Genomic DNA, 27,004 nt, shown 5'->3' with positions numbered 1-27,004 from the left:
ATATATTGCTGCACTCTTATTATCCAAGAACGAAACTAATAGGAACAACATCTAGAACTACAGAACCTAAATCTTTCTAATACTCAATCTAGGGTATGCTTTGTTCTCTGAGATTCTGGAGTTAGCAAGCTTTGTTGTCAAAGATTCTGGAGATATATTACCATAATTCTTCAAGTTAGTTATTTTCTTGTGCTTCCATAGCTGCCCTGCGCTTATACCTATTTGAGATTTCAGTTCACTGATTCTGGTTGGAATTTCCAAGTTTATTCACGTTGGGATTAGAATAGCTTTTATATATGTCAAACCACTTGGCCTTTAAACCCCCCCCTGTACATGAACAACTTTATTTTTGAATATGATTCTGTGTTCCTAAAATTAGATGCTACTTTAATCTTTGTGCTTTCTCATTTGTTGTGGGTGATGAGTTTTATGTGATCACTTTAAATGATAAGACAGAGGGAACCTATTATAATTGTGATACCTGGGCTTGATAGAGTACTCTGTTTAGGTTGGTAGATTTTAAGGTTAACATGTTCTTATCACAGGATGGACTTAAGCCGGTGCAAGTTGCTGCTGCAAGAGGTAATCGTGGAGCCGTCGAGATTCTTTTCCCTCTGACGTCTGTTCAAGACCTTCCAGACTGGAGTGTCGATGGAATAATCAAACATATGCAATCTGAAGCAAGCAAATTGCAGGTATTCAAATTCATAATTCTTAGTTTTGGAAGCCAATAAAAAAAAAATCTTACTTTTGGAAGAACTACTAACAGCAAAAGTGCGTGAACTGAAAACTGCACATGACTGGCTTATAGGCTTTTGAAAGTGTCAATATCAGGAAACTATTTTATCTCTTCTCTTTCAGGACTTCCTGCATCCTTGTATTAATCATGACTTGTGCCCCTTGTAGGAGGAAGCTGATGTGCCAAAGAAAAGAGACTTGCATAAGGCAGAGACTATTGAGGTGCCACTCTTTGGCCTTTTCCTTTCGTGTTGATTAATATTCATCGTAAGGTTGTGGAGTTCTTCGCTCAAATGTTCAGTTGGACCTGTAGTTATCCACTGTGGGCTGATTTTCTTAATACCCAACACACTGTTATCCTGTTATCTGCATTGGGGAATTTGGTTTTCACTTTATTCTTCACACTCTGGTATCATCTCATGCTGATAGAGTTTGCCCATTACATTTCGTTTTGTAGTCTAGCGATACAAACAAAAAACAAATTCATGTATCTTCCTATTGATACACTTAAACAGGTTTTCATCAGACTGTATGGGATAATAATATGTAACGGATTTTGGAGTTTTACATAAGTCTTAAATCCTTGATTTATGCCTTCAGAATCACAGATACTATATCCTACAAGGTTTCAGCGCAACAACAACCTTTAAAATATTATCTTTTGCTCTTTGCCACTACAAGCTATTAAATACTTAACTGTACAATTTTCCATCAATCCCCTTTTTTTACTAGGTATGTTCATACTTGAACATGGCAATAGCTGTGGTTGATCTAAGTCTTGCGTTGATATTTTAAGCTGCTTAAATTGGTTAAAATAATTGAATATTTTCTTTATCTTTTCCCATGTGCAAATTAAGTATGTGTAAGTGATTATAAACCTTCACTCATTGGTAGTCAGTAAATCTGATATCTTAAATATTCCATCAATTCCTTATGTTCAATGTACTCAGGTGACACTTGAGGCAAAAAAGAAGTCTTTGGAGGCAAAATCAAGAGGAGAAGAGGCCTTTAAGAGAAAGGATTATATCATGGCAGTAGATGCTTATACACAGGTAGGTCCTACAGCTTTATTTATTTAAGCATATGTGTTGAAGCCAGAAATGTGATGGTTGTTAAAATTCTAAACAAATTGTATGCTTTATAAAGTTCTCAGGTTAAGGATTATATGCAACTCAGTTCCACCAACTTATGATTTGCTACTTGTCACATCATTTGATGGTTCACCCCTATAATTTATTTTGAATGAAATTATTTTAGTTTTTCTTATGAGTTTTATTTTGTAAATTGTCTCTGGCTTGCTTAATGTTATTCAGGGCTGTCCTTAGCAGCTGTGAGAGGTACCTTTAACCAGTGCTTTGTGATTGCATTCTTGCCACCAGGAATTTTGACCTGTAGGGTTTTCATTTCCAAGGTTTATGTGCTTTGATATTTTTAAAGGGACGGAGAAGTCATTTATTGGAGATGTTATGGGGGCATTAAAGCCTTGACTGTTTTCACACACATTTGAAGAGTGTGGAACTCCAAGTGAGGACTTACAGATGATCCAAAGTGGATGTCAGAGTACAATTCATGCGATAATTTGGTTGTGCTTGACTCTTTTCACACACATTTGAAGAGTGTAGAACTCCAAGTGAGGACTTTCAGATTATCTGAAGCGGCTGTCAGAGTACAATTCATGGGACCATTTGGTTTATCAGTGGAAGTGGTGTTTTTATCATGTTTCATTGTGGTTTCTCTTCCTCGTTATATGTTGGACTGGAGAAGCATGTAGTACTAGTATTGATTTCTCTGTAGAAGCTAAGACTCTTGGAAAACCACACCCTAGAGCTGCCTCAAACTCAATTTTGGTGAAAGGGGATACCCTGCTGGAGTAATTTTCCATGATGGGAAAAGGTTTCATGTACTTGAAAATTTTGGCTTCAGTTTCGAACAGACTTGCAATAGGAGCAGATGAAGGGCTAAAAAAATGCCTCAGATTCAAAAAAGGTAACATTTGCTGACACAAACCATCGACGTAGTCGAGGACTATAACAACGGTAGCCTTTTTGAATTCTAGAGTAACCCAAAAAGACACCGTTTCGACCGAGGATCAAGTTTGTCCCGACCAGGACCAAGATGATGGACGAAGCAGACACGCCCAAAGACCAGGGGGTGAGAGGGAATGGATCCTGCTGAGGGTATAAGACCTGAAAAGGAGAGGATCCACGAAGGACAGAAGAGGAAAGACGATTCGCAAGAAAATATGATGTTAAGACTGCCTCCCTCCAAAATGACTTAGGAACTTGCATCTGACCACCAGGGGCGGGGGCTGTTGGAGGGCGGGGTGGGCTGGAGAGGGGGGCAGGGACCTGGAGGAGGTGGGGGGCTGAAGGGAGAGGGAGGGCGTGGGGTGGGGTGGGGTGGGGTGGAGGTGAGGGAGATCAGGGTTAGGGTTGGAGGTGAGAGAGAGAGAGAGAGAGAGAGAGAGAGAGAGATAAGGGTTAGGGTTAGGGTTAGGGATGGAGAAGATGGAGGCTAGAGGTAATCCCTAGGGATCAGAAACCCTAGGGCTCTGATACCATGTTGAGAGAGATTTAAAGAAGAGGAAAAGTGGGTTAGAGAGAGTGACTCCCCCTCACTAAATTATTTATATAAGTGGAAGATGTACAATGACAATAATACCCTAATGAACTATAATTTATTCTAACAATAATAATAGGCATATAGAGCTTATTGTACGTCAAATAAAATCAATTGTTGGTTTCAGAAGATGGAATGTTAAATATTTTTTCATCCGGAGAACTAATAGGATTGTTGCGAGCAGAAAGAACAAGGCATTCTTTGGAAGAAAAGATCACCGATCTATTACCAAGCCATCTTATTGGGAATTACCAGGGTATCTCTGAACACGCAAAGTTTCATATCCGAAGCGAGTTTTCAAGAAGGCCTAGAATACATCTGAGCCATGGAAGATTTTAGGGTGACTTAAATATTGCCCACACTTGCAATTCTCTGTTAAATTTAATACCCACGTGAGCAAAATATGACAAAAGAAAATAGTTGAGCAAAGAAAACAACAGGAAAAAAGGCAAAAAAGGAGTTCATGCAGGAGAATGAAGATAGTAGTGTGACAAATGTATCTCCAATTGGCTGAACACAGAAGTTTACGAAAAGAGAACAGAAAATGATAAGAGTCACCATACAGACCTACAAACTGCACAAGAAGACACATGCATTAAAGTTTAACATGAGTTTTCAATCAGGATTTACTGCCACCAGCAGTACCCTCAAGCCCCATTATCTCTTTGACTCCTGACTCTGTTCAGATACTATCACAGCCTCCTACAATACCAGATCCGTCGCCATCATCATCCATTCCAGTGGATCCACCACTAGTTACCAAACACTATCGGCGACGCCCGCAGAAAGATGGACCTCCACCTCCTTCACTCTAACCATCACCTTCATATGTCGAGGTCCCCGACTTGCCTACTCAGGTATCTTCTTTACCCTCATCTGTCATTGCTTCCGACTCTCCTATTGCATCTCACACTTGATCTCATTCTACAACACATCCTATCTCTCATTTTGTTTCTTATGATCGTCTAACTCCTTCTTTCCAAGCCTTTGTGTCGTCCTTGTCTTCTGTTGTTTTACCGTAGTCGTTACAGGAGGCTCTCCAACATCCAGGCTGGCGCGCTGCTATGGATCTCGAAATGGGTGCACTCCAATCGAACCAGACATGGGATCTTGTTCCTCTTCCTACTGGTGCTCGCCCGGTAGGCTGTCGTTGGGTATTCTCCAAATATTTACCTGATGGGATAGTTGAAAGGTTGAAGGCCCGTCTAGTTGCCAAGGGTTACTCAAACCTTTGGGGTTGACTACCATGAGACATTCTCACCAGTTGCGAAGATTCCTTCAGTTCGAGTGATACTCTCCATGGCAGTTAATAATGGTTGGGCCCTACATCAGTTGGACGTCAATAATGTCTTTTTACATGGCGACCTCCAGGAGGAAGTTTATATGGAGCAGCCTCCAGGGTGTCCTGCTCAGGGGGAGATGTCCTCCTCTGTTTGTCGCCTTAAGAAATCATTGTATGGCTTGAAACAATCTCCACGAGCATGGTTTGGTAGATTCAGTGAGGCCGTCATGCGCTTTGGACTTAGACAGTGTGCAGTAGACCATTCGGTGTTCAGTCATCAGTCTTATGCAGGGTGCATCCTGTTGATTGTGTATGTTGACGACATCATCATTACAGGTAGTAACTCAGGGGGAATACAGAGATTGAAGACTTTCTTACAAAAAGAGTTTGCTACAAAAGACTTGGGCCGTCTCTGATACTTTCTTGTGATAGGGGTAGCATATTCCGCTCATGGGATATCTCTATCACAGAGGAAATATGTGTTGGATTTACTAGAAGACACAAAAAACCTTGGAGTAAAACCTGTATCTGCACGTATGGATCCCTATGTAAAGCTAATTCCAGAGGAAGGAGATCTGTTGGAAAACCCGGGCAGATATAGAAGACTAGTAGGTAAGCTCATATACCTTACAGGCACTCGCCCAAATATATCTTATGCTGTAGGGGTGGTTAGTCAGTACATGAGCTCCCCACGTACCTCACATTGGAATGGAGTAATACAGATTCTTAAATACCTAAAGGGTGCACCTGGAAAAGGTCTGTTATTCAAGAGACATGGTCATATGCGAATTGAAGGATTCTCTGATGCTGATTGGGCTGGGTCTCCTGCAGATAGGAGATCAACTGCTGCATATAGTACCTTTGTAGGAGGTAACCTAGTATTGTGAAAGAGGAAAAAGCAGGATGTCATTGCCAAGTCTAGTGCTGAGGCAGAATACAGAGCGATGGCACACGAGTACAGAGATTATCTGGCTGAGATTGCTTTTATCTGAGATTGTGGTCGTATCTACGTCTCCTTCACAGTTGTATTGTGATAATAAGGCTGCTATCTACATTGCAACAAATTCGGTCTTTCATGAACGCATCAAACACATCGAAGTCGATTGTCACTTCATTCGTCAGAGGATTCAGAAAGGAGAAATTTGTATTGTCTTTACTCGGTCTACAGATCAATTGGCTAATATGTTCACAAAGCCATTAAGTAAAGCAAAGTTGAGTGATATTTGTAACAAGCTAGGAATGTATAATTTATACATTCCAACTTGAGGGGGAGTGTTAGAATAATTATTGTTCATTAGGGTATTATTGTTATTGTACATCCTCCACTTATATAAATAATTTAGTGAGGGGGAGTCATTATCTCTAACTCACTTTTTCTCTTCTCTAAATCTCTCTCAACAATTATTATGGATTTGCACCCCTGGGATCGATCAACCTTTTGGATCTTATTAACCAAAGAGATACGGCTTTACACTCTGGTTAGTTCAGCACCAATCAAGAATCCCTAGGAATTCCAATAATTCTTTTTTTTTTTTAATGTTTTTTCCAACCTTCCACCATCTTTTCTAGGTTCATCGATATTGAATCAATTGAACGCACTTCTAACACTCGTTCCACGTTTGGAAGACCTTGCATTATATCACTCGATCTCGATTTTTCATTTATAAATGTAAGTAATGTATCCCCTTCGTAAGTGATTTCTTTTCGGCGTAATATACATAGTTAGCATATTCGTCATAGTTAACAGCTCCGTATCAAGGGATATTTTGTTTGCAGCATTTTGTGGTGCATTCCAATATCTTAATCTTATCTTCATCTCCCCTTAGCTTCAAGGATCAAATGTAGAATCATTTCTATGTCATGGAATGATGAATTGGTTATCTGGTAAATGAATTAGTTGGCATCAAGATATTTTCTATGATGCTGTTAGTATTAGTAGATACCATTTTCCTGGTTCCTCTCCATTGTGTCCTTTTCAGATTATTTTTTTCATCTATTAAAATTTGTAAAAAGAGGTTGGGGTTGACCGAAAACAACTTGGGTAGCAATAGTGAGGAAAGGCTCGAGGACTAGGAATAAAACAGAGAACATGACCCTGGATAGGATAGAATGGAAGAAAATGATCCATGGAGACGAACCCAACTAGACTTAGTCAATTTGAGCCGGGTAGATCCTTTCACCTTCTTCATGAAAATTTTCTAAAGGATTCATTAGCCGACCCCAACTAGTTTGGGACAAAGGCTTAGTCGAGTTGTATTAGAGAAAAAATTTATCCTGCTTGCTAATCATAGTGGGACTCAATTGATATGCTTAATACCCACCAAAAGTTACAGCTTCCACTACTTTCTGCAAATAAGTGGGCGCTAAAATGGTCATTTTTTTCTCAAAAAAACATTAAATATCTTATTATTTATGATGATATTCAAACCATAAGAATCATTGGGCTGAAAACTTCTGTGATGGAACTGCAGGCAATTGATCTGGACCCAAATGATGCTACATTACTATCCAATAGAAGCCTTTGTTGGATTCGGTTGGGACAAGCTGACCAAGCCTTAGCTGATGCCAAAGCTTGTAGAGCATTAAGACCAGACTGGCCAAAAGCATGCTACAGGGAAGGTGCAGCTCTACGTTTATTACAAGTATGTTGTTATTTGCCCTTCTTTGCTGCTATTAATCTAAACTACCAAGTCTCCTTCTCCTTGGTTGTGAAATGAAGTTTTCTGTGCCTCATTGACATTGCAGAAGTTCGAAGAAGCCGCAAATGCTTTTTATGAGGGTGTTCAACTTGACCCTGAAAATAAGGAGCTCGTAAACGCTTTCAGGTTATGATGCAACCTTTTCTTTTTCTAATTCTGGTTTTGGCCATGGATATTGGAGTCACAAAATGTCCTAAGATAAAAAAAATATAATACTTAACTAGATTTAACTTGGAAGATGTAATTAATAATAAATCTAAAATAGCATTTATAAGACTTCCATAATCAAAATTATAATTACAAATATTTGATACTGACAAGCAAAAAGCGTATTAGTTAATTCAAAGAAAGTGACATGTTTGAATGGGCTCGTTTTTTTTTATTTGAATGGTATTTTGAATGGGCTAGTTATATTGATCAATAGAAGTATCCATGAAGTATCCGTCACATGAGTATTTTATTGTGTCAGGCGATACATAGGGAGCGTCTGGGTATTATACCGTACATGTTCAGTTCATAGGTTTTGCAAAATGGAGGATTTTTTAATCAGCTAATACCATTCAATATCTTTATGAATGATACTATTAAAAACGGGATTTGCTAGGTAATTTCGCAGAAAACCATTTCGCGGCTGGCTTTTGCAGGAGAGAACAGCCACCCGCGAAATGGCTTTCTGCACAATTTCCTAGCAAATCCCATTAAAAAATAAAAATTATGGAAGGGAAATGATATCTACATTCCCTTTTTTTGATAATGGCCCTCTATTTAACATGTTTTGATGGCCTGATCTGAATGTCATTTCTGAATATTATAGCTGTATACATTTGCTAAATACAAAATTTAGTTGCTTATGCACAAAACATGCTAGGAGCTGGGTTTTGAAACTATGGTTTGTGGAATGGATTGAATAGAATATTAGAGCATTACTCAACTAGACCTTCAAATAATGTTTATTCAGTTATTGGTGTTTTTCCTTCTCACTCTATTATATATCTTTGCATGATTACCATTGCTACAGAGAAGCTGTTGAAGCTGGGAGGAAATTTCATGCCACTGAGCAGCAAAAATCATAGTGAGTTAAAGCTCTACAGAGAGGAAAGATCTATCATGAATGTTGAAGAACTGAGTCTTAAAGAACATGACAATTTTCCCATGTCAAATGCCAAGAAATTCAATGTAATCTGTTATAACTTATATAAGCCTGTTATCTTTCAAAAAAAAAATAAAAAAATATAAAAGCCTGTTAGGAGTCTTCAAATTGGGTGTGTGAATAGAATGTTTCTTGGTAAGTTAGAAGAAGCATTTTCAACTTATTTTTGCATTGTGAATGATAAGATCGCTTGGTAAGTTTTCACTAGACATTTCAAGAAGCAAAAGGCGCGATTACTGACATTGGGTTAACTAATTAAAAGGTGTCATTAGTAATAATCATACAGGTTCGCCTCAAAGTATCACTGCCCTTTTTTTCTTCCAAGTTCGGCTAGCCGTAAAATCATCTGGGTCAATGATAATGATCAATTTGTGACCCTTACAGTGGGAAATGCATTTGTAATTGAGATCGTAGATATTTTAGATATCAAATATCAAGGTGTGACCTACATGGTCTTAGTCGCAAGCCGAATCTGAAATCCCTTCCACAAGATTTAAGTACTACAAAAATCATTTTCAAAAAGCAGAGTTTGCATGAAGGATGATTGGTGAATGTTGTTGGCCATCACAACTCTGGCCCAATGAACCTACTCTGCCACACTCATTCCATGATCCTAAACCCTAGATCCAGGATGATAAAAAAGTTAACATTTGGATGTCTTGAGCCATTGATTCTCCGCATGCCACGATCTTGCGAATGAGATCTACGTTCAGCATTGGACTTGGACCCACTTGCTAATCAAGGTGAGAATTGGATATCTAAGATTGTTCAATTGAAATGATTTTGCAGGGTTATCAAAATTGCCCCCATTGTTTGTTCAGTGCTTAGCCACTCATCCAATAGTGGGCCCTACTTTTAGACCAATTCCAGCACACATGTGTGGGTGTTGGTGTGGGCTCCATCGTGAGGAGGCCCACAAAAGGAGAAATTATACTTTGGCCAAGCTGAAAATAAGTGGGCAGAAGAAAGTAAAGTAGGGCCTAGCTATCGGAAGATCTAAGCCATTCATTTATTTGCTTCTATCATGGATTCTTTAAAGTGGAAAGGCTTTGGAATACTCATAGTAGAGCAATCACAATGGAAATTTGTATACGTCTGCAAATGGTGTGTTTCTGATCCTTTTGTAGACCACTTGGGGTCTTTTCTGTTTGAAAAACACCATTTTCTCACTGGCACTTGATCACTGCAGGAGGCTTATCTGACTGTTAGATCATGCCAGATCACGATTATACGGTTCAGATTGACAATCGATCTCATTCAAACAACTACAGGTGAGGAAGGGTTTTGTTTTTACTTTAGAACCCTGTCTCAAAAACCTTCTTCATTGGATGATCCTAACTTTTGATTTGTAATGATTTTTTATGGATGCCCTTGCAAAAATGGGATGAAGGCCATCCCCATTGGGGCACATCAGCAAAGTTCTTTATAACATGTAAAAGTCAGAGAAGATTAAATGCACATTGGTAGCATTCCACCAATGGGGGCCCTTTCATCCAGTTTTTGCAAGGGAACCCTTGAGTTTAGCATTCCTCATGGTTTTTATACTGTTATTTATTGAACTTTCTGACCCGTTCATCTTTCACCAAATATATCGGTCGGTTATGATCAACCTATGTAGATTTTTCGAACATGGCTTATAAGGCTTATACAAGGCAGGGAAAACCAAATGAATTGTTTAGATAATAACAAGATGCAAACTGCTGTAAAACAAACTTTTCTGGTTGTTCAGATTTAAGTGGAAAAACAAGAAAGGGAGAAAAGGAGACTCAATGATTCAAAGCTACTGATATTAGCACTACCAAGTTTTGATAATGGTATGAACTCATCATGTCTTTTATACTTTAAACAGTTGTCAACGCTTATTACTGTTCCGAAAAACTGTCATAAGCTAAATAAAAAAGAAAAGACAAGAAGAATTCGTGCAATTAACAAAATATGGTAGTGCCAATATCAGTAACCTGAATTAATTATCACTTGCCAATCCATAAATAGAATATTTCTGTCACGTCCCAAACCGAGTTTCCGGTCTAGGCACATAACAACGCCACATATTCATCAACCACGAATATGTAAGGCATTCACACTGGAACTATGTAATAAACAGAGCTACTAAACAATAACTAATTAATTAACTCACCATCAAAGTAATCAATGCGAAAACTAAAATCTCATGTCCAATGGACTATATCAAATAAACCAAATTAAATAACTAGATGTTCACTCCAACTAAAACTACTGTCTAAATAACTGAAAAATAATAAAGCTCCTAAACTATCGCCCTTACTCGCTCCCAAGCCTGTGAATCAAGCATCTATTGTTCTCCACCTGTAACATAGAATTCGTAGAATGAGCTAACGCCCAGTGAAATAGATATGTATACACTAAAAACATGATATCAATCAAATAAAAACAGAATAGCTGGCAATCTATGCAATAATTGTAACTGGCATAGCAATCTAGCTAGCAAACTGTATAACTGGCATAAACATGCATAACTGTATCTGTAACTGTGACTATAATTGTAACTATAACTGCGCCTGATGCCTAGTGTAGTGAGACCAGTACTGCTAGACTACGTAGCCAACAGAACCTGCCTACTAACTTGTAGGAAGCCGAATCCCAACGATCTCGTATGGGATTACACCTCCAAAAATACTGCGTAAGGTTATAACTACGGCTTGATCTGTGACTTTCATTCGACGGCCTAGAAAAAGTCTCATATACTAGCAATCATATAAAGCACTTATTGTCAAAGGACATTAACTGTTGCATCCTCACTCGGACAACACCATGTCCTGATGCAAAACTGTGACTATAAAGTCTAACTGGCATATACATGCAATAGTAGATCCGAACTAGGAGTCATACTATATTGTGAATATTGACCCTTGTGTATACTAACACAATCACTATCATTCAAGAACATGCATAATCTTGCATAATAAATCATATTCAATATGTAGAATAAATGTGGTAGAACAAGTCTACTCACCTGTGGTATCGGTTTGATTTGTCTCCCACGAAGTAACTTCTTCGCTCATTGTGTAGTACCTACAACCATATTAACCCTTAATAAACACTTTGCATTAATATCTAAGTCCCCCGGGGCAGATCTATACCCCCCAAAAATTTGACCGGAACTTCTTAAAATTTTGGCCCAAATAGTGCATTCGGGCGTTCGAGCCACACCCTCAGGCTCCTCTGAGATTTTTCCCCTTTCGGGAATTCTTGAGTATGGGTGTTCGAGCGCGTGACCCTTGCCCTTCGGGCGTCCGAAAGACCCTTCAGACGTCCAAGAATCACAATTTGGGTTTTCCCAATTCACACAAGAACACTATTTTTCTCCGGTTTTCTACCCGGAAACCCTTCTTTCTTCTTCTTTGAAGCATAATAAATATTTTAATAAGTTATTTATCAGTCTCTTCAATTGATTAGGGCATCTAACACAAAAGAGCGTTGTAGACCTCGATCTAGAGAAGCGGCAAGGAACGAGTCCTCGTCGGTCCTTTAGATCTCCACATGAAGGAGAGCTCTACCAAGGAACTCTCGAAAAGATGCCCTCACAATATGAGTGGCAATATAAGAGATACCTCTTGATCCGGAGACAGAAGCCTCGAACCAAGACGTACCTAAAACAATGAAAGAGTCACCATCCATGGATAGGCCATGGAACCAAAAATATACTCTGTTTGCAATGGAAAATCAGAAACAATTGGGTCCGTGCCTGGTTACGAGAAGTGAAGGTGTTAAGCACCTCACTTGCCGGAGCGCACTTGGTCTCTTATGTAATTTTTATTATTTTTGAAGAGTTTCGGGCTAAAATCATGTGAAATGGGAATAAACATCCCTGAGAAAATATCTACCTAACCGTGCATGACCCGGGGATGGGTAAAGAAAAACAAACAAGTCCTAACTCATCACATCTAGTCCTATCTCAACACATCTAGGAAAACGGTAAACAAACACATGCATAGCTACAGCTAAGTATATAATGGCAATGATAATGAGCAGATATGATAAGCTAAAATAAGCATGAAAGTAGTAAAAGAGCTACAGCTAAGCAGATAGACGAGATAAACAAATAAATAACGCTACAGCTAGGCATGTGAGTAAACAAGTAAGGTAATAAAGAAATGCAAATGCTACAGCTAAGCATGCGAATAAACGAGTAAGGCAGTAAAAGAATAAGTATATTATAACTAAACATGTGAATAAACAAGTAAGAACACACAAGGGATATATCCAAAGAGAATAAGCACTCAAGATAAAGGAAGAAAACACACTAACATGTTCCTAAACAAGAGGTAATGATATGTACTCAGGACAAACAAGTAAACACACTATCGTGCACCTGTGCAATAAGTAAAATATCAGACCACAACCTCTAAGACTCTAAAACAATAAAAAAAAATGTGCAACCGTACCTCGTGAACTTGGATGACTAGCCATCCAAGATGCTTACTTATCCCACTCTCTTTTTGGAATCAAGGTTTACGTAGTTCTGTGGCATATGCTAAGCTACAATGCCTAATGTGCCTAGACCACTAAACTAGACTCGACCTAAAAGATCAGACTGATTTTTAAAGCTTCTTGAATACGACTAGTTAAGTTGAAGTGAATTGTGGATTTTAGGACTTTCTATATGCCATAACTAAATGCAAATTTTAAACCCTAAACTAATGCAGGTGGTCCTTACATTCTATATGCAACTAGACTGTATCATGAGAAAATAATGGGCTAACTAAGTGAATCATATTCTAGCCATCAGCCGACTATGCGCCAAGCTATATAGTCAAGCTGACCGCACAGGGGCTCCTCAATCTAGGACTCTCCTATACACTAAGACAAACTCCAAACTCTAAAACACTCTAAACATCTAGGCTGACTCCTAGCTTAAAGGAAGATCTTTTTGAAAACAGGTTTATTAAGAAGCTTTGTTTGAAAAGGTTTGAATAGTTTCTTTTTGAAAGTTTGACTAGACTTGGGATAAAGATCCCAAGTTGCCTACGTACCTCATGGAAGATGATCAAGCCAACGTTGTTCGGAAACAAACTTTCCTAATACGCTCCTAAATTCTTTTAAGCTTTTCAGACGACATTGAGATTTTCTGATTTTTTGAGTTTTGAAAATGTTTCAATGTTTTTGAGTTTTGAATTTCTGATGTTTTTGGATTTTAAAATGATTTTACCCTTTTAGCCAAAGGGAACATACAAAACAACACACTAGGGCAGCAGGTAAACTAGTGTCATAAGAAAAAAATGAAAACAATCCAAAAAACAAGTAAACCAGTGTCCTAAAATGAAAATGAATAAGATCCCAAGCAAGTAAACCAGTGTCCCAACTAAGAAAAAGAACATGGTAAGATCCCAAGTAGGTAAGCTCTAGTAAGACTAATATAATCTCTAAAAGGAAAGGGGAGGGTCTAAACTAATAGACAGACTCCTATCTAATAGATAAACTCTAATGCTATGGGCTAACTCCTAGCTAAAGAATACACTCCTAAACTAAAAGATAGACTCCTAATCGGAGGGCAAACTACTAGTCCATAAGACAGACTCCTAAACAAGTAACACTAAAGAGGGCGTGCAAATAAGTCATAGCATGCCTAACAACTCTCTAAAGAGGGTGTTAATGAGACAAATAATGTCTCCTAAATGGAGAGGAAATAAACAAGGATGCTAACGAGATTAGGCAAGTCTCCTAAACACAGTGGTGGGCTCCAAGTATCCCTATCAATGCCCATGCAATGATAAATAAGGGATAGAGTATCTAAAAGACCGAGTATGTCTTACACTAATAGGGGTGCAACTTATGAAACTTGAGGTAGTCTTCTAGGGGTAACTTACTACAAGGACCAATGCTTGTCTCCAAAAGAGAACTACCTAGTGAGACAAAGCATGTGTCCTAATATGGGCTCTAGATAACTCTTTCATTGCCCTTGTAATGATAAATAAAGTTAGGGCAACTAAAAGACTAAGTTAGTCTCCTACTTATGAGGGAAATGTTCTTTAGATGAGACTTGGCGAGCCTCCAATGGGTGTATTTTCATTAGTTTCAAATGGAAAAGGGGTGGCCTTAAGGAAAAATTTTAATGAAAAATTATACTGATATGACTTATCCCCTTTATGTTCTTGGACAACCCCCCTTTCTACAACAGGTTTATTTTTCTCTAAAGACCACTCACAAACTGGAGAATACACCCTTCCTTCTACATTATACTGCTAACTACACTTGTCTTGTTTACCATTTCTCGTCGGATTTTGACAAAATTTTAAAGGGACCTAAATGGGATCCTAACCTACTCTAGGGTACAATTTGGGACACTAGTTCAATTATTTAAAAGGTTTTTACTCAAACAAAGTACATTAGGGTTCGGTCAAAATGGGGTGTCTACTAGCACGAAGATCTTCGGGGAAAACCAATTTTCCTCAACCCTAATCAATGGTTCTTCAATCGAAGAACGCAAAGCCTGATTTAATCGCTATAAATACACTATAATCTTTATTCTCAAGAGATTTGAATCTCTTTAGAGAGTAAAATAAACCATAATTATATTTTAATTATATTTACATACCTCTTGGAAGATAGATTCCTCAAACTTTTCTTCGTTCTCTTCTCTCAAAAGCTCCACACAATTTCTCTTTAGGGTTAAAGTTCTAAAATCTGTAGCTTAAGTGTGTTTTTATGGACTCTTGCTAAGAGTCCTAAAGTGGCAGGCTTTTGGAAACCCTAACTCATTCTAATTAGGAAACTAATCTCGTTTTACGTTTGGGATATTTCATTCCCCCTCCTTATAAAAATTTCGTCCGCAAAATTTAGCAACTAGATGCATACCTGAGAATAAATGCAGATGCTTCTCTTGCATTTCTTCTTACAACTCCCAAGTTGCCTCTCTTTCGAAATGGTTGCTCCATTTGACCTTGACGTAGGGAATTATTCGACGCCTTAAAACTTGATCCTTCCAAACCTATGTCAATAAATAGATGTCCTTAAGTATATGTGTGGTTTCAATATGAATAAAATTAATACATGAACAAAATTAAATATTAGATATACATGTAATTATATACATATATCGATCCCCATGTGATCCCCATTCTCTCATCGAGTACGTGTTCTAGGTGTTTAGGGTCTTTAGGTTTCCAAACCTATGCTCTGATACCACAAAACTATCACGCCCCAAATCGAGTTTCCGGTCTAGGCACATAATAGCACCACATATTCATCAACCACGAGTATGCAAGGCATTCACACTGGAATCATGCAATAAACAAAGCTACTAAACAATAACTAATTAATTAATTCACCATCAGAGTAATCAATGCAGAAACTAAAATCTCTTGTCCAATGGACTACATCAAATAAACCAAATTAAATAACTAGATGTTCACTCCAACTAAAACTATTGTCTGAATAACTGAAAAATAATAAAGCTCCTAAACTGTCGCCCTTGCTCACTCCCAAGCCCGCGAATCCAGCATCTACTGTTCCCCACCTGTAACATAGAATGCGTGGAATAAGCTAACGCCCAGTGAAATAGATATGTCCACACTAATAACATGATATCAATCAAATAGAAACAGAATATCTGGCAATCTATGCAATAACTGTAACTGGCATAGCAATCTAGCTAGCAATTGTATAACTAGCATAAACATGCATAACTGTATCTGTAACTGTGACTGTAACTGCGCCTGATGCCTAGTGTCGTGAGACTAGTATTGCTAGACTACGTAGCCAACGGAACATGCTTACTAACTCGTAGGAAGCCGAATCCCAACGATCTCGTACTTGATTACACCCCCGAAAATAATGCGTAGGGTTATACCTGCGGCTTGATCCGTGACTTTCCTTCGACGGCCTAGAAAAAGTCTCATACACGAGCAATCATGCAAAACACTTCTTCTCAAAGGACATTAACTGTTGCATCCTTACTCGGACAATACCATGTCCTAATGCAAAACTGTGACCATAAAGTCTAACTGGCATATACATGCAACAGTAGATCCGAACTAGGAGTCATACTATACTGTGAATATCGACCCTTGTGTATACTAACACAATCAATATCATTCAAGAACATGCATAACCTTGCATTGGAAAGGGTTTGAGAGAGAAGGGAAAAAGAAGGAAAATTAGAAGGGGCAATTGAAAAAAGATTGCACGTTCGAGGGTTTAAAAGCGCTTAAAAAAGTCTCGGAATTCTGAGATTATCTCTCGGAATTCCGAGCAATAATTTTTTTTAAACCGTCAAGTTTGCTTCGGAATTCCGAGAGAAACTCTCGGAGTTCCGACCAAAATTTTTTTTTTTAAAGTAGATGTTTATTGTGGAATTTCGAGAAAAAAATCTCGGACTTCCGACAATTTTTTTTTTTTAAATCTTTAATGTTTACTGTGGAATTCTGAGACATTTCTCGGAGTTCCGAGCAGTAGCTTTAAAAAAAAAAAAAAAAAAAAAACACCATATGTACCCATATGTGCTATATTGAATTTGAATCAAATTTCGGATCAATCTATATTGATTGACCGCCTCCATTATGTTGTTGCTAGCAAATACCACTATTTTGGGTTTTGGAGTCTTTTTCCATCCATCATATCCCCATGAAAATAAATAAATTGAATTTGTTTCGAATAGTGTATCTCATTGCAACCAGCATATGTGACAATTAGATTTGAACCTGCATTGTAGTTGCAAAATGGAAGAGACGATCTGATCCTTACACAATGGAGAAATTTACACACATTATAATTTGGAACTGAAGAAATGGAATAAGTGGTCTGACAATTAGCATAATACATTACAATTTACACACATTATAATTTGGAAATGATATGTCTCGAGAGCGTCGACCCACTATAAGCACTCGGCCTCACAATCAGCATAACAATCACCTGCAACACCACCACCACAGCCCCTACAAGTTGACAATCGTGTCACACCGGCCATCTAAAAAATCCTCCAGTAGTTGTCTTCTCATGACTGTGGTCTCTGCCTGAGTGAACTTTGGCAGAACATCACGTGCCAGGCAATCCATCTCCTTCAGCACAAACAACCCACAATCATTGCTGCAAAAGAAGAAGACATCATCGAGCAAGCTCGTGGAGCGCAAATAAGAGGCACAATGAATTTACGTTTCCTAACTCCTGATTCTAATGAAATTTAGTACCTGTTTCTCTGTATGAGCCTCTTGTCAAGTTCTTCAACTAGAAACTTACTTACATCCACCTTCCAATTTTCTAAGTATAGCCCCTCGAGGTATCGAACCAAGGAAGGTGAGACTCGAACTCACCAATGGTCGAACCTCTGTCCAGTACTTAACATCTTTCAAGGAGTTGTAGATGTAGAACTTTTCCTCGACCATATCAAGGACCAGAAGAATCCAATGCTGAGGGACATGCACCGGGAAGATGACTCTTTTTAGGCTATTCGGTGGGCATTGATTCAAGCGGCAAACGTACTTCTCAACGGACTCGGGGCCGGCGTAGCCCTTGTCAGTTAAACAATCCTACAGAAGCAATACAAGCAAAGTGATTCGTGAGCAAAACACATTCAAAGTTTCTTAAAAAATTATAAAAAGAAAGTTTGGAAATGAAAAATGATTTATTCTTACGTAGAGGTAGGTGATGATGGAAACATAGGCTCTTTCTCCAGATTTTCTATTCCGTTCATCCCGGACGTTTAGATACTCGGTGTATACATTCATAAGCTACGTAAGATAACATATAGATATTAGAGACGAATTTCACTAGTGAAAGAAGTCAGTATTAGAAAAAATAACCAAAACACTTACCGAAGAAGTTAACCACGCTACGGGGTCGTTAAGAATAACCAAGTCTTTGGCACACGTGTACTCGTCGTTGATCTGTATGACTCGGTGGCTGCAAAACTCCGGATTGTTTAGCATTTACAAAGGCTAGATAACTATATTACAGAAGAGCTTGAATCCAATTTACCTTTTGGGAAGTGCAAGAAGCGGTCCGAGCAACCGATGGTTTTGTGGCTCTGTCACTGTCTGTTTATTGTTCGTCTTCTTAGGCCCAAAACCTGTATACGGCGAACTAGTGTATTGAGAGGCTTTCTTCCTTCTTAAACACAGCTTCACTGCTCTCTCAATACTCCAAAGTTTCGGAGCCACAGGTTTTGGTGGAGTGTCGTGGATAGAAATTACTACCGGCTCTATTCCCTCCCGTCGGTCTTGGCTTCCAAAAACGACCAACTGCCGGTCCTCCCCTCCATTCGAACCTTCACCTTCAATCACCTCCGGTGCATCCTGGCTGTGAATGATGAGCAACTGTCGATCATCCCCTCCTTTCATCACCTCCCCCTCTCTTTCATCTCCATCTGGCCTTCGGCCTCCTGCTCCCCTTCAGCCTTCTTCCTCTTCAACTCAGCTACTTCATCTTCAAGTTGTCTTAACCTCCCCACTATGAAATTGAATTCAACCATGCTTATAGGCTTCTCTTCTCCATACACTTTCTTCTCTTCCCTATCAGCTTCTCTTTTTGTCCATCTTCTTCTCTTAACAGCTACGTTGCTCTGAAAAACGTAAATGTGAAGTTAATAACATATGAAATATATAGTTATTGAAAATGAACTTAAAAGACCGTACCAGTAGACTCAGAGACGCTATCGTTTCTTCCTCTGAAATCCGAATGTCTTGGAGGCTATCCTCGTCTCCAACACCTTCTGTCTTATAAACCTACGAAGATTAAAGGAAATTTAGATAATTTGAATACAATGATCCTATGTAAGCAAGAGAGTGATGTTCCTTACCACTGATATCGGAGCAGAACATTCTGCGATCAAAACATTGTCGACATCTAAGACATCATCTTCTACGACGGACTGCCGCTATCCCTCTTCTCGAGGAAGAAGAGGATCGTCGAGATTGTCTACATCATCTGCTACGATGGATAAGAGACTCTCTTCTTCAGGAAGAGGTAGTAGGCACTTCAGAACCTGAAATCGAATAGTTCATTTGGGTTCTAACTGAGACCTAGAGGAGTACAAAAGCTTTAGGTCTCACCTGCTTCTTCTTTAGCTTCCTATCACGGATCAGGGTAATAAGGGTTATCTGCTCCTTCATCCATGTATCGATCCTCGCGGTCCACTTCAATAGGCGTGGACGCGCATCTGGAACTGAAGGTTCCATGAGGGTAGTATGCTCAAATAGCCACACCTGGAATGAAGACGTACGATGATTAGAGAACAAAAAAATAACTTACATATGGCTTATATGGTATATACTATATGTACTCTTTACCTGTAGCACAATAGCACATCCAGTGATATATCCCATCCCCTTCTTCGAATATGAATTCAATGACTCTCTGAGGAAGTCATAGACGGGGTATGCCCAAGCAATTCTTTCGATGGTCTCTGCTTCTAAGTAGGGGAAAATGCAGGATTTCGTCTTGTGATCCGTGAGGTCGGCATGTGCAAAAAGCACAGAGCAGCACAGGAGTGGCAACACATGTCTCACTGTCGCCTGGATCGATAAAATCTCGTCCGACATGGACTCTGCCCTAATAACCTTCGCAATCTCAGCGAATCTTGCCGTTGGACCGACAAACCTCCAACCTTCGACCTCCTCTGTCGAATGCCAGTCTATCCGTATTCTATCCCCTATAAGGCTTAGACCTAATGCTAATGCTATATCCTTAACCTCAAAGGGGACTACGATGCCACCTACTCTAAATGCCCTGGACTTGGGTATCCAGGATCGCAAGAGGGTGGTCAAAATTGCCTTGTGCAATTTTACACCTTGTAGGTTAAGCAAACCCCCAAATGGGCTTCTACTTAGGATATCAGTATGTACATCCCTCAACTGCAGGGACTGGAAGAAGTCGTAAAACTTGGAGGGGCAGCATCTTGACGTAACATAAGACGGCTGCAAAATAAAGCATTATCAGATATATAGCACATTAGCAGAAATACAACACTTAAAAGAATAACATGAGGCATTACCATGATTTCACGAGATGATTACTATATGCAAAAGATGAATTCGAATCCAAATAATCAGATGTGGACCTGTTCAAACACAATGTGAGGAAACAAATTAACAAATATCCATTTAATTTCTTAGAAGCCTATTAGGGTGTTGAGCAAATCTCTAAGAAGAATTAACCCCCTAATTTATCTATTAAACCACTGTTAACATGAAAAATTAGGGGTTTAAACACCTGATTGCTCGCAAACTCAAACCCAATATACCAGTGAAATGTCTATTCTATTTTTTAATAGCCTAGTAGGGTGCTGAACAAATCACTAGGGAGAACAAACTCCTAATTTATCCATTAAATCACTGTTAACATGAAAAAGTAAGGGTTTAAACAACTAATTTCTAACAAATTCAGCCCCTATAGAGCAATGACAAGTCCATTCTTTTATTACAAGCCTATTAGGGTGTTGAGCAAATCACTATGGAGAATAAACGCGTAATTTATCAATTAAACCACTAATTTCTCCTAAAGTAGGTTTTTAAACCATCAATAGTTAGTTAAAACACATTATTTATCAATTAAACGACTGATTTCTCACAAATTAGGTGTTTAAACAAATAATTTCTCAGAAATTAGGAGTTTAAAGCACCGATTTCTCACAAATTAGGTGTTTAAACCACTGTTTTCTAACAAATTAGGGGATTATAACCATCAATAGTTAGTTAAAACCCCTCATTTATCAATTAAATCACTGAGATTGGTTTAAACCACTGATTTTTCATAACCCTAACTGAGAAAACGACTAAATCACTGATTTATCAAAACCCTAAATGACAAAACGACATAGAGAGTGAGAGGGAGAGAGTGACAGTGAGAGAGATGGGTTACCAACCTGTGAGATTTACCGCTGAGATTTACAGAGAGAGAGAGAGTTGCTGGAAAATTTCCGCTGGCAAGGGTATTTGCAGCGAGAGAGAGAGGGAGAGAGAGTAAAAACTGTTTAAAGTAAAAAGTAAAAAAGAAAAGAAAGAGAGAGTAAAACTCAACGTCTTTTACAGTGAGGGCATTTTTGTCCCATACCCAACCAAACCAGTCGACATCACTTCAATTTTGTAATTTAGAAAACATCCCCCGGCGACGTCATAATAAGTAGAAGAAGATTTGACGTAGGGGGGTCAAATAAATCGTATAATGACACAGGGGTCTAGCTATAGCCAAAATGACATAAGGGGGTCAAAATTTGGTTTTCAAAATTTTCAATGACGAGAATGCCCTTGTGGCAGAAATAGGTGATATGACTTAAAAGTATTTCAGTTTCCCTCTCTTTCTCTTCCCTCTTCTCTCTTCCCTCTTCTCTCCTCCCATCTGTGTTATTTTTTTTTCCGTCCTCTTCTCCGGCGATCTCTACGGCTCTGTTTGGTTCGTGAATCTCGGCGGGAAGGGGAAGGGGAAGTGAAAGGGGATTTGTGCAGAATGGCAATGAAAGGACCTTATGGGGGTGGGGTTTTGAAATAACGTTTGGTTGTAGGGATGCTTACTAGGATTTTGTTGGAACTAAATTCCCAAATGCCATTTGATTACAAGAATTTAGCGGAAGATATGCGACGAAGCAGTGCGTGGAGCCTCATCCGTCGTTTGAGAAGGCCATTCCTGTTGAAATTCTAATACAGAAACTCGGTTTTGGGGGTTTGCCATTCGGTTCTCATTGGAGAGCCACGTGGGCCGACCGTATCCCGACATTGTTGTGGGTGTTTTGACCATCGGGTTTGAAAAACACAACCACACGACGTGCCGGCATCTAAAATTCCCACGAAATTCTAATGAGATGCCTCATTTTTGACAACCAAACAGAGCCGTAGGCAATCTCTCCGGCGATCTCGACGAAGGTGAAGCACGTATGAAACCTGGAAAACAGTAAACCCTACCTGGTCTAAGTTTATTTTTCATGATTTGTCTTCGGTGTGAGTACGAAGTAGAGATGTAGTTTGTAGTCAGTTGAGAAATTTGTATTCTCACCTGTCATAGTAGAGATGTAGATGTAGTTTGTAGTCTCACCTCTCATACTAAAAGCTTTTGAACTACATTTATGCTTTTGAACTTTCCATGAATAAAAGCTTTCTTAACATCCATTTATTTTGAGCAACAAATTGTTGAAAAGATAAACATTAAAGAAATTGATGCTTTAACAATAGGAGTTGAGTGTATATTTAGAGAAAAAATAAACCATTTGTGGCAAACACACCGTTCTTACAGTTGGGGTACATGTTTCCAGATGGCATTCTTATACAATCACATATCTTTCTCCGTTGCCTTCACCCCCTTGTTATCTTTCATATTATTTTCTTTACTATCTGAAAGAAATAATTTGCAAAGATTTTATTTAAGAGAAACGTGGCAGTGTGATATGATAATACGCAAAGGGTGGTTGTGCTCCATAAGATATTGCTATTATTAGTATTTCAAAACTCATGCTATCCCATTTAGCTTTGGTGTTAAATGTGAAAGTGCTTGTGAAAAGAAGACAGACATGAGTTTGAAGAGTGTAAGGATTGAATTTTTGAGGGCCCATAATCCCTTCTCTAATACCATGCATAGCTCCCCTCTATTGCCCTTGAGAAGCCCCCCTTAGGTACTAATAACCCCTTCTTTGTAGCTGAAAACCCATGCCTTTCAACTTGAGCACCATCTTTGGATTTGCTGCACCCTCCAAGGGTACTTCTCCTACCCCATTTGAGGGCCCATAATCCCTTCTCTAATACCATCCATAGGTCCCCTCTATTGGCCTTGAGAAGCCCCCCAGAGGTACTAATAACCCCTTCTTTGTAGCTGAAAACCCATGACTTTCAACTTGACGACCATCTTGTGGATTTGATGGACCCTCCAAGGGTACTTCTTCTACCCCATTTGAGGGCCCATAATCCCCTCTCTAATACCATGCATAGCTCCCCTCTATTGGCCTTGAGAAGCCCCCCTTACATACTAATAACCCCTTTTTTGTAGCTGAAAACCCATGACTTTCAACTTGACGACCATCTTCTGGATTTGATGGACCCTCCAAGGGTACTTCTTCTACCCCATTTGAGGGCCCATAATCCCTTCTCTAATACCATGCATAGCTCCCCTCTATTGCCCTTGAGAAGCTCCCCTTAGGTACTAATAACCCCCTTTTTTGTAGCTGAAAACCCATGACTTTCAACTTCAGGACTTTCTTCTGGATTTGATGGACCCTCCAAGGGTACTTCTTCTACCCCATTTGAGTGCCCATAATCCCTTCTCTAATACCATGCATAGCTCCCCTCGGTTGCCCTTGAGAAGCCCCCCTTAGGTACTAATAACCCCTTCGTTGTAGCTGAAAACCCATGCCTTTCACCTTGAGGACCTTCTTCTGGATTTGATGGACCCTCTGAGGGTACTTCTCCTACCCCATTTGAGTGCCCATAATCCCTTCTCTAATACCATCCATAGGTCCCCTCTATTGCCCTTGAGAAGCCCCCCTTACGTACTAATAACCCCTTTTTTGTAACTGAAAACCCATGACTTTCATGGACCCCCCAAGGGTACTTCTTCTACCCCATTTGAGGGCCCATAATCCCTTCTCTAATACCATGCATAGCTCCCCTCTATTGCCCTTGAGAAGCCCCCCTTACGTACTAATAACCCCTTTTTTGTAGCTGAAAACCCATGACTTTCAACTTCAGGACTATCTTCTGGATTTGATGGACCCTCCAAGGGTACTTCTTCTACCCCATTTGAGTGCCCATAATCCCTTCTCTAATACCATGCATAGCTCCCCTCGGTTGCCCTTGAGAAGCCCCCCTTAGGTACTAATAACCGCTTTTTTGTAGCTGAAAACCCATGACTTTCAACTTCAGGACTTTCTTCTGGATTTGATGGACCCTCCAAGGGTACTTCTTCTACCCCATTTGAGGGCCCATAATCCCTTCTCTAATACCATGCATAGCTCCCCTCTATTGCCCTTGAGAAGCCCCCCTTACGTACTAATAACCCCTTTTTTGTAGCTGAAAACCCATGACTTTCAACTTGACGACCATCTTCTGGATTTGATGGACCCTCCAAGGGTACTTCTTCTACCCCATTTTAGGGCCCATAATCTCTTCTCTAATACCATGCATAGCTCCCCTCTATTGCCCTTGAGAAGCCCCCCTTAGGTACTAATAACCCCCTTTTTTGTAGCTGAAAACCCATGACTTTCAACTTCAGAACTTTCTTCTGGATTTGATGGACCCTCCAAGGGTACTTCTTCTACCCCATTTGAGTGCCCATAATCCCTTCTCTAATACCATGCATAGCTCCCCTCGGTTGCCCTTGAGAAGCCCCCCTTAGGTACTAATAACCCCTTCGTTGTAGCTGAAAACCCATGCCTTTCACCTTGAGGACCTTCTTCTGGATTTGATGGACCATCTGAGGGTACTTCTCCTACCCCATTTGAGTGCCCATAATCCCTTCTCTAATACCATCCATAGGTCCCCTCTATTGCCCTTGAGAAGCCCCCCTTACGTACTAATAACCCCTTTTTTGTAGCTGAAAACCCATGACTTTCATGGACCCCCCAATGGTACTTCTTCTACCCCATTTGAGGGCCCATAATCCCTTCTCTAATACCATGCATAGCTCCCCTCTATTGCCCTTGAGAAGCCCCCCTTACGTACTAATAACCCCTTTTTTGTAGCTGAAAACCCATGACTTTCAACTTCAGGACTATCTTCTGGATTTGATGGACCCTCCAAGGGTACTTCTTCTACCCCATTTGAGTGCCCATAATCCCTTCTCTAATACCATGCATAGCTCCCCTCGGTTGCCCTTGAGAAGCCCCCCTTAGGTACTAATAACCCCTTTTTTGTAGCTGAAAACCCATGACTTTCAACTTCAGGACTTTCTTCTGGATTTGATGGACCCTCCAAGGGTACTTCTTCTACCCCATTTGAGTGCCCATAATCCCTTCTCTAATACCATGCATAGCTCCCCTCGGTTGCCCTTGAGAAGCGCCCCTTAGGTACTAATAACCCCTTCTTTGTAGCTGAAAACCCATGCCTTTGACCTTGAGGACCTTCTTCTGGATTTGATGGACCCTCTGAGGGTACTTCTCCTACCCCATTTGAGTGCCCATAATCCCTTCTCTAATACCATCCATAGGTCCCCTCTATTGCCCTTGAGAAGCCCCCCTTACGTACTAATAACCCCTTTTTTGTAGCTGAAAACCCATGACTTTCAACTTCAGGACCATCTTATGGATTTGATGGAACCTCCAAGGGTACTTCTTCTACCCCATTTGAGGGCCCATAATCCCTTCTCTAATACCATGCATAGCTCCCCTCTATTGCCCTTGAGAAGCCCCCCTTAGGTACTAATAACCCCCTTTTTTGTAGCTGAAAACCCATGACTTTCAACTTCAGGACTTTCTTCTGGATTTGATGGACCCTCCAAGGGTACTTCTTCTACCCCATTTGAGTGCCCATAATCCCTTCTCTAATACCATGCATAGCTCCCCTCGGTTGCCCTTGAGAAGCCCCCCTTAGGTACTAATAACCCCTTCTTTGTAGCTGAAAACCCATGCCTTTCACCTTGATGACCTTCTTCTGGATTTGATGGACCCTCTGAGGGTACTTCTCCTACCCCATTTGAGTGCCCATAATCCCTTCTTTAATACCATCCATAGGTCCCCTCTATTGCCCTTGAGAAGCCCCCCTTACGTACTAATAACCCCTTTTTTGTAGCTGAAAACCCATGACTTTCAACTTCAGGACCATCTTATGGATTTGATGGACCCTCCAAGGGTACTTCTTCTACCCCATTTGAGGGCCCATAATCCCTTCTCTAATACCATGCATAGCTCCCCTCTATTGCCCTTGAGAAGCCTCCCTTAGGTACTAATAACCCCTTCTTTGTAGCTGAAAACCCATGCCTTTCACCTTGAGGACCTTCTTCTGGATTTGATGGACCCTCCGAGGGTACTTCTCCTACCCCATTTGAGGGCCCATAATCCCTTTTGCTGTAATTTAATTAAGAAAATATTATATCCTTGCCAGATGTAACATGTTAAACTAATTTCTCGTAGATTTCGTCTTTAAACTAGATTTCGTACTGTGACCTGTGTACTTGAAATGCAATGTTCACTTATGTTAAATTATTTCCATGCTTCAGTCTGGTATTAAATGTACTGAGAATCAAAATATGTTATCATCTTCTTCTCATGTTTAAGTCTTAACCATATCATATACTCCTTTTGCAGACAAGTTTTCAATCAGGAAGGTCATATTTTCTTCTTTCAACGTGTGCCTCCGAAGGTTTTGCTTATGTCGGCCTCTACTTATTCGCCTTGAGAAGCCCTCTTTACGTACTGCTTCTTATCATATCTTGTCTGCCCTTTGCAGGTCTTCGTAAACTGGCACGCACAATGCTTTCTCTGCTGTTACACTATGATGGCATACTGAAGGATGAAGTTAATTGGGAATATGTTGGTGGGAGTAAGAAATTGTTATTGGTAAGTCCCCGAATGAATCTTAAAGAATTGGAGGCTCTAATCCACAGTCGAATTGGGAGTATTGGAGG

The 27,004-nt window shown here is 39.8% G+C and overlaps 1 protein-coding gene across 2 annotated transcripts in view; it reads left to right on the top strand.

Annotated features, from left to right (window-relative positions):
- TPR10 (ankyrin repeat family protein) overlaps positions 1-8,596 on the top strand; it is a 55,149-nt gene extending 46,553 nt beyond the window's left edge. For both annotated transcript variants that reach the window (XM_077391265.1, XM_077391264.1), the window contains exons 8-13: positions 546-695; positions 907-960; positions 1,689-1,790; positions 7,111-7,281; positions 7,385-7,464; positions 8,357-8,596. In XM_077391265.1, the coding sequence (XP_077247380.1) occupies positions 546-695; positions 907-960; positions 1,689-1,790; positions 7,111-7,281; positions 7,385-7,464; positions 8,357-8,411 (612 nt within the window). In that variant the 3' untranslated portion in view covers positions 8,412-8,596. The remainder of the gene's footprint in view (positions 1-545; positions 696-906; positions 961-1,688; positions 1,791-7,110; positions 7,282-7,384; positions 7,465-8,356) is intronic.
- The last annotated feature ends 18,408 nt before the right edge of the window (positions 8,597-27,004 follow it).

Source organism: Tasmannia lanceolata, unplaced genomic scaffold (genome assembly GCF_043159265.1).
Source record: "Tasmannia lanceolata isolate RefF3 unplaced genomic scaffold, GAP_Taslan_0.1 ptg000012l, whole genome shotgun sequence".
NCBI lineage: Eukaryota > Viridiplantae > Streptophyta > Magnoliopsida > Canellales > Winteraceae > Tasmannia > Tasmannia lanceolata.
This window is presented reverse-complemented; position numbering and strand designations above follow the sequence as displayed.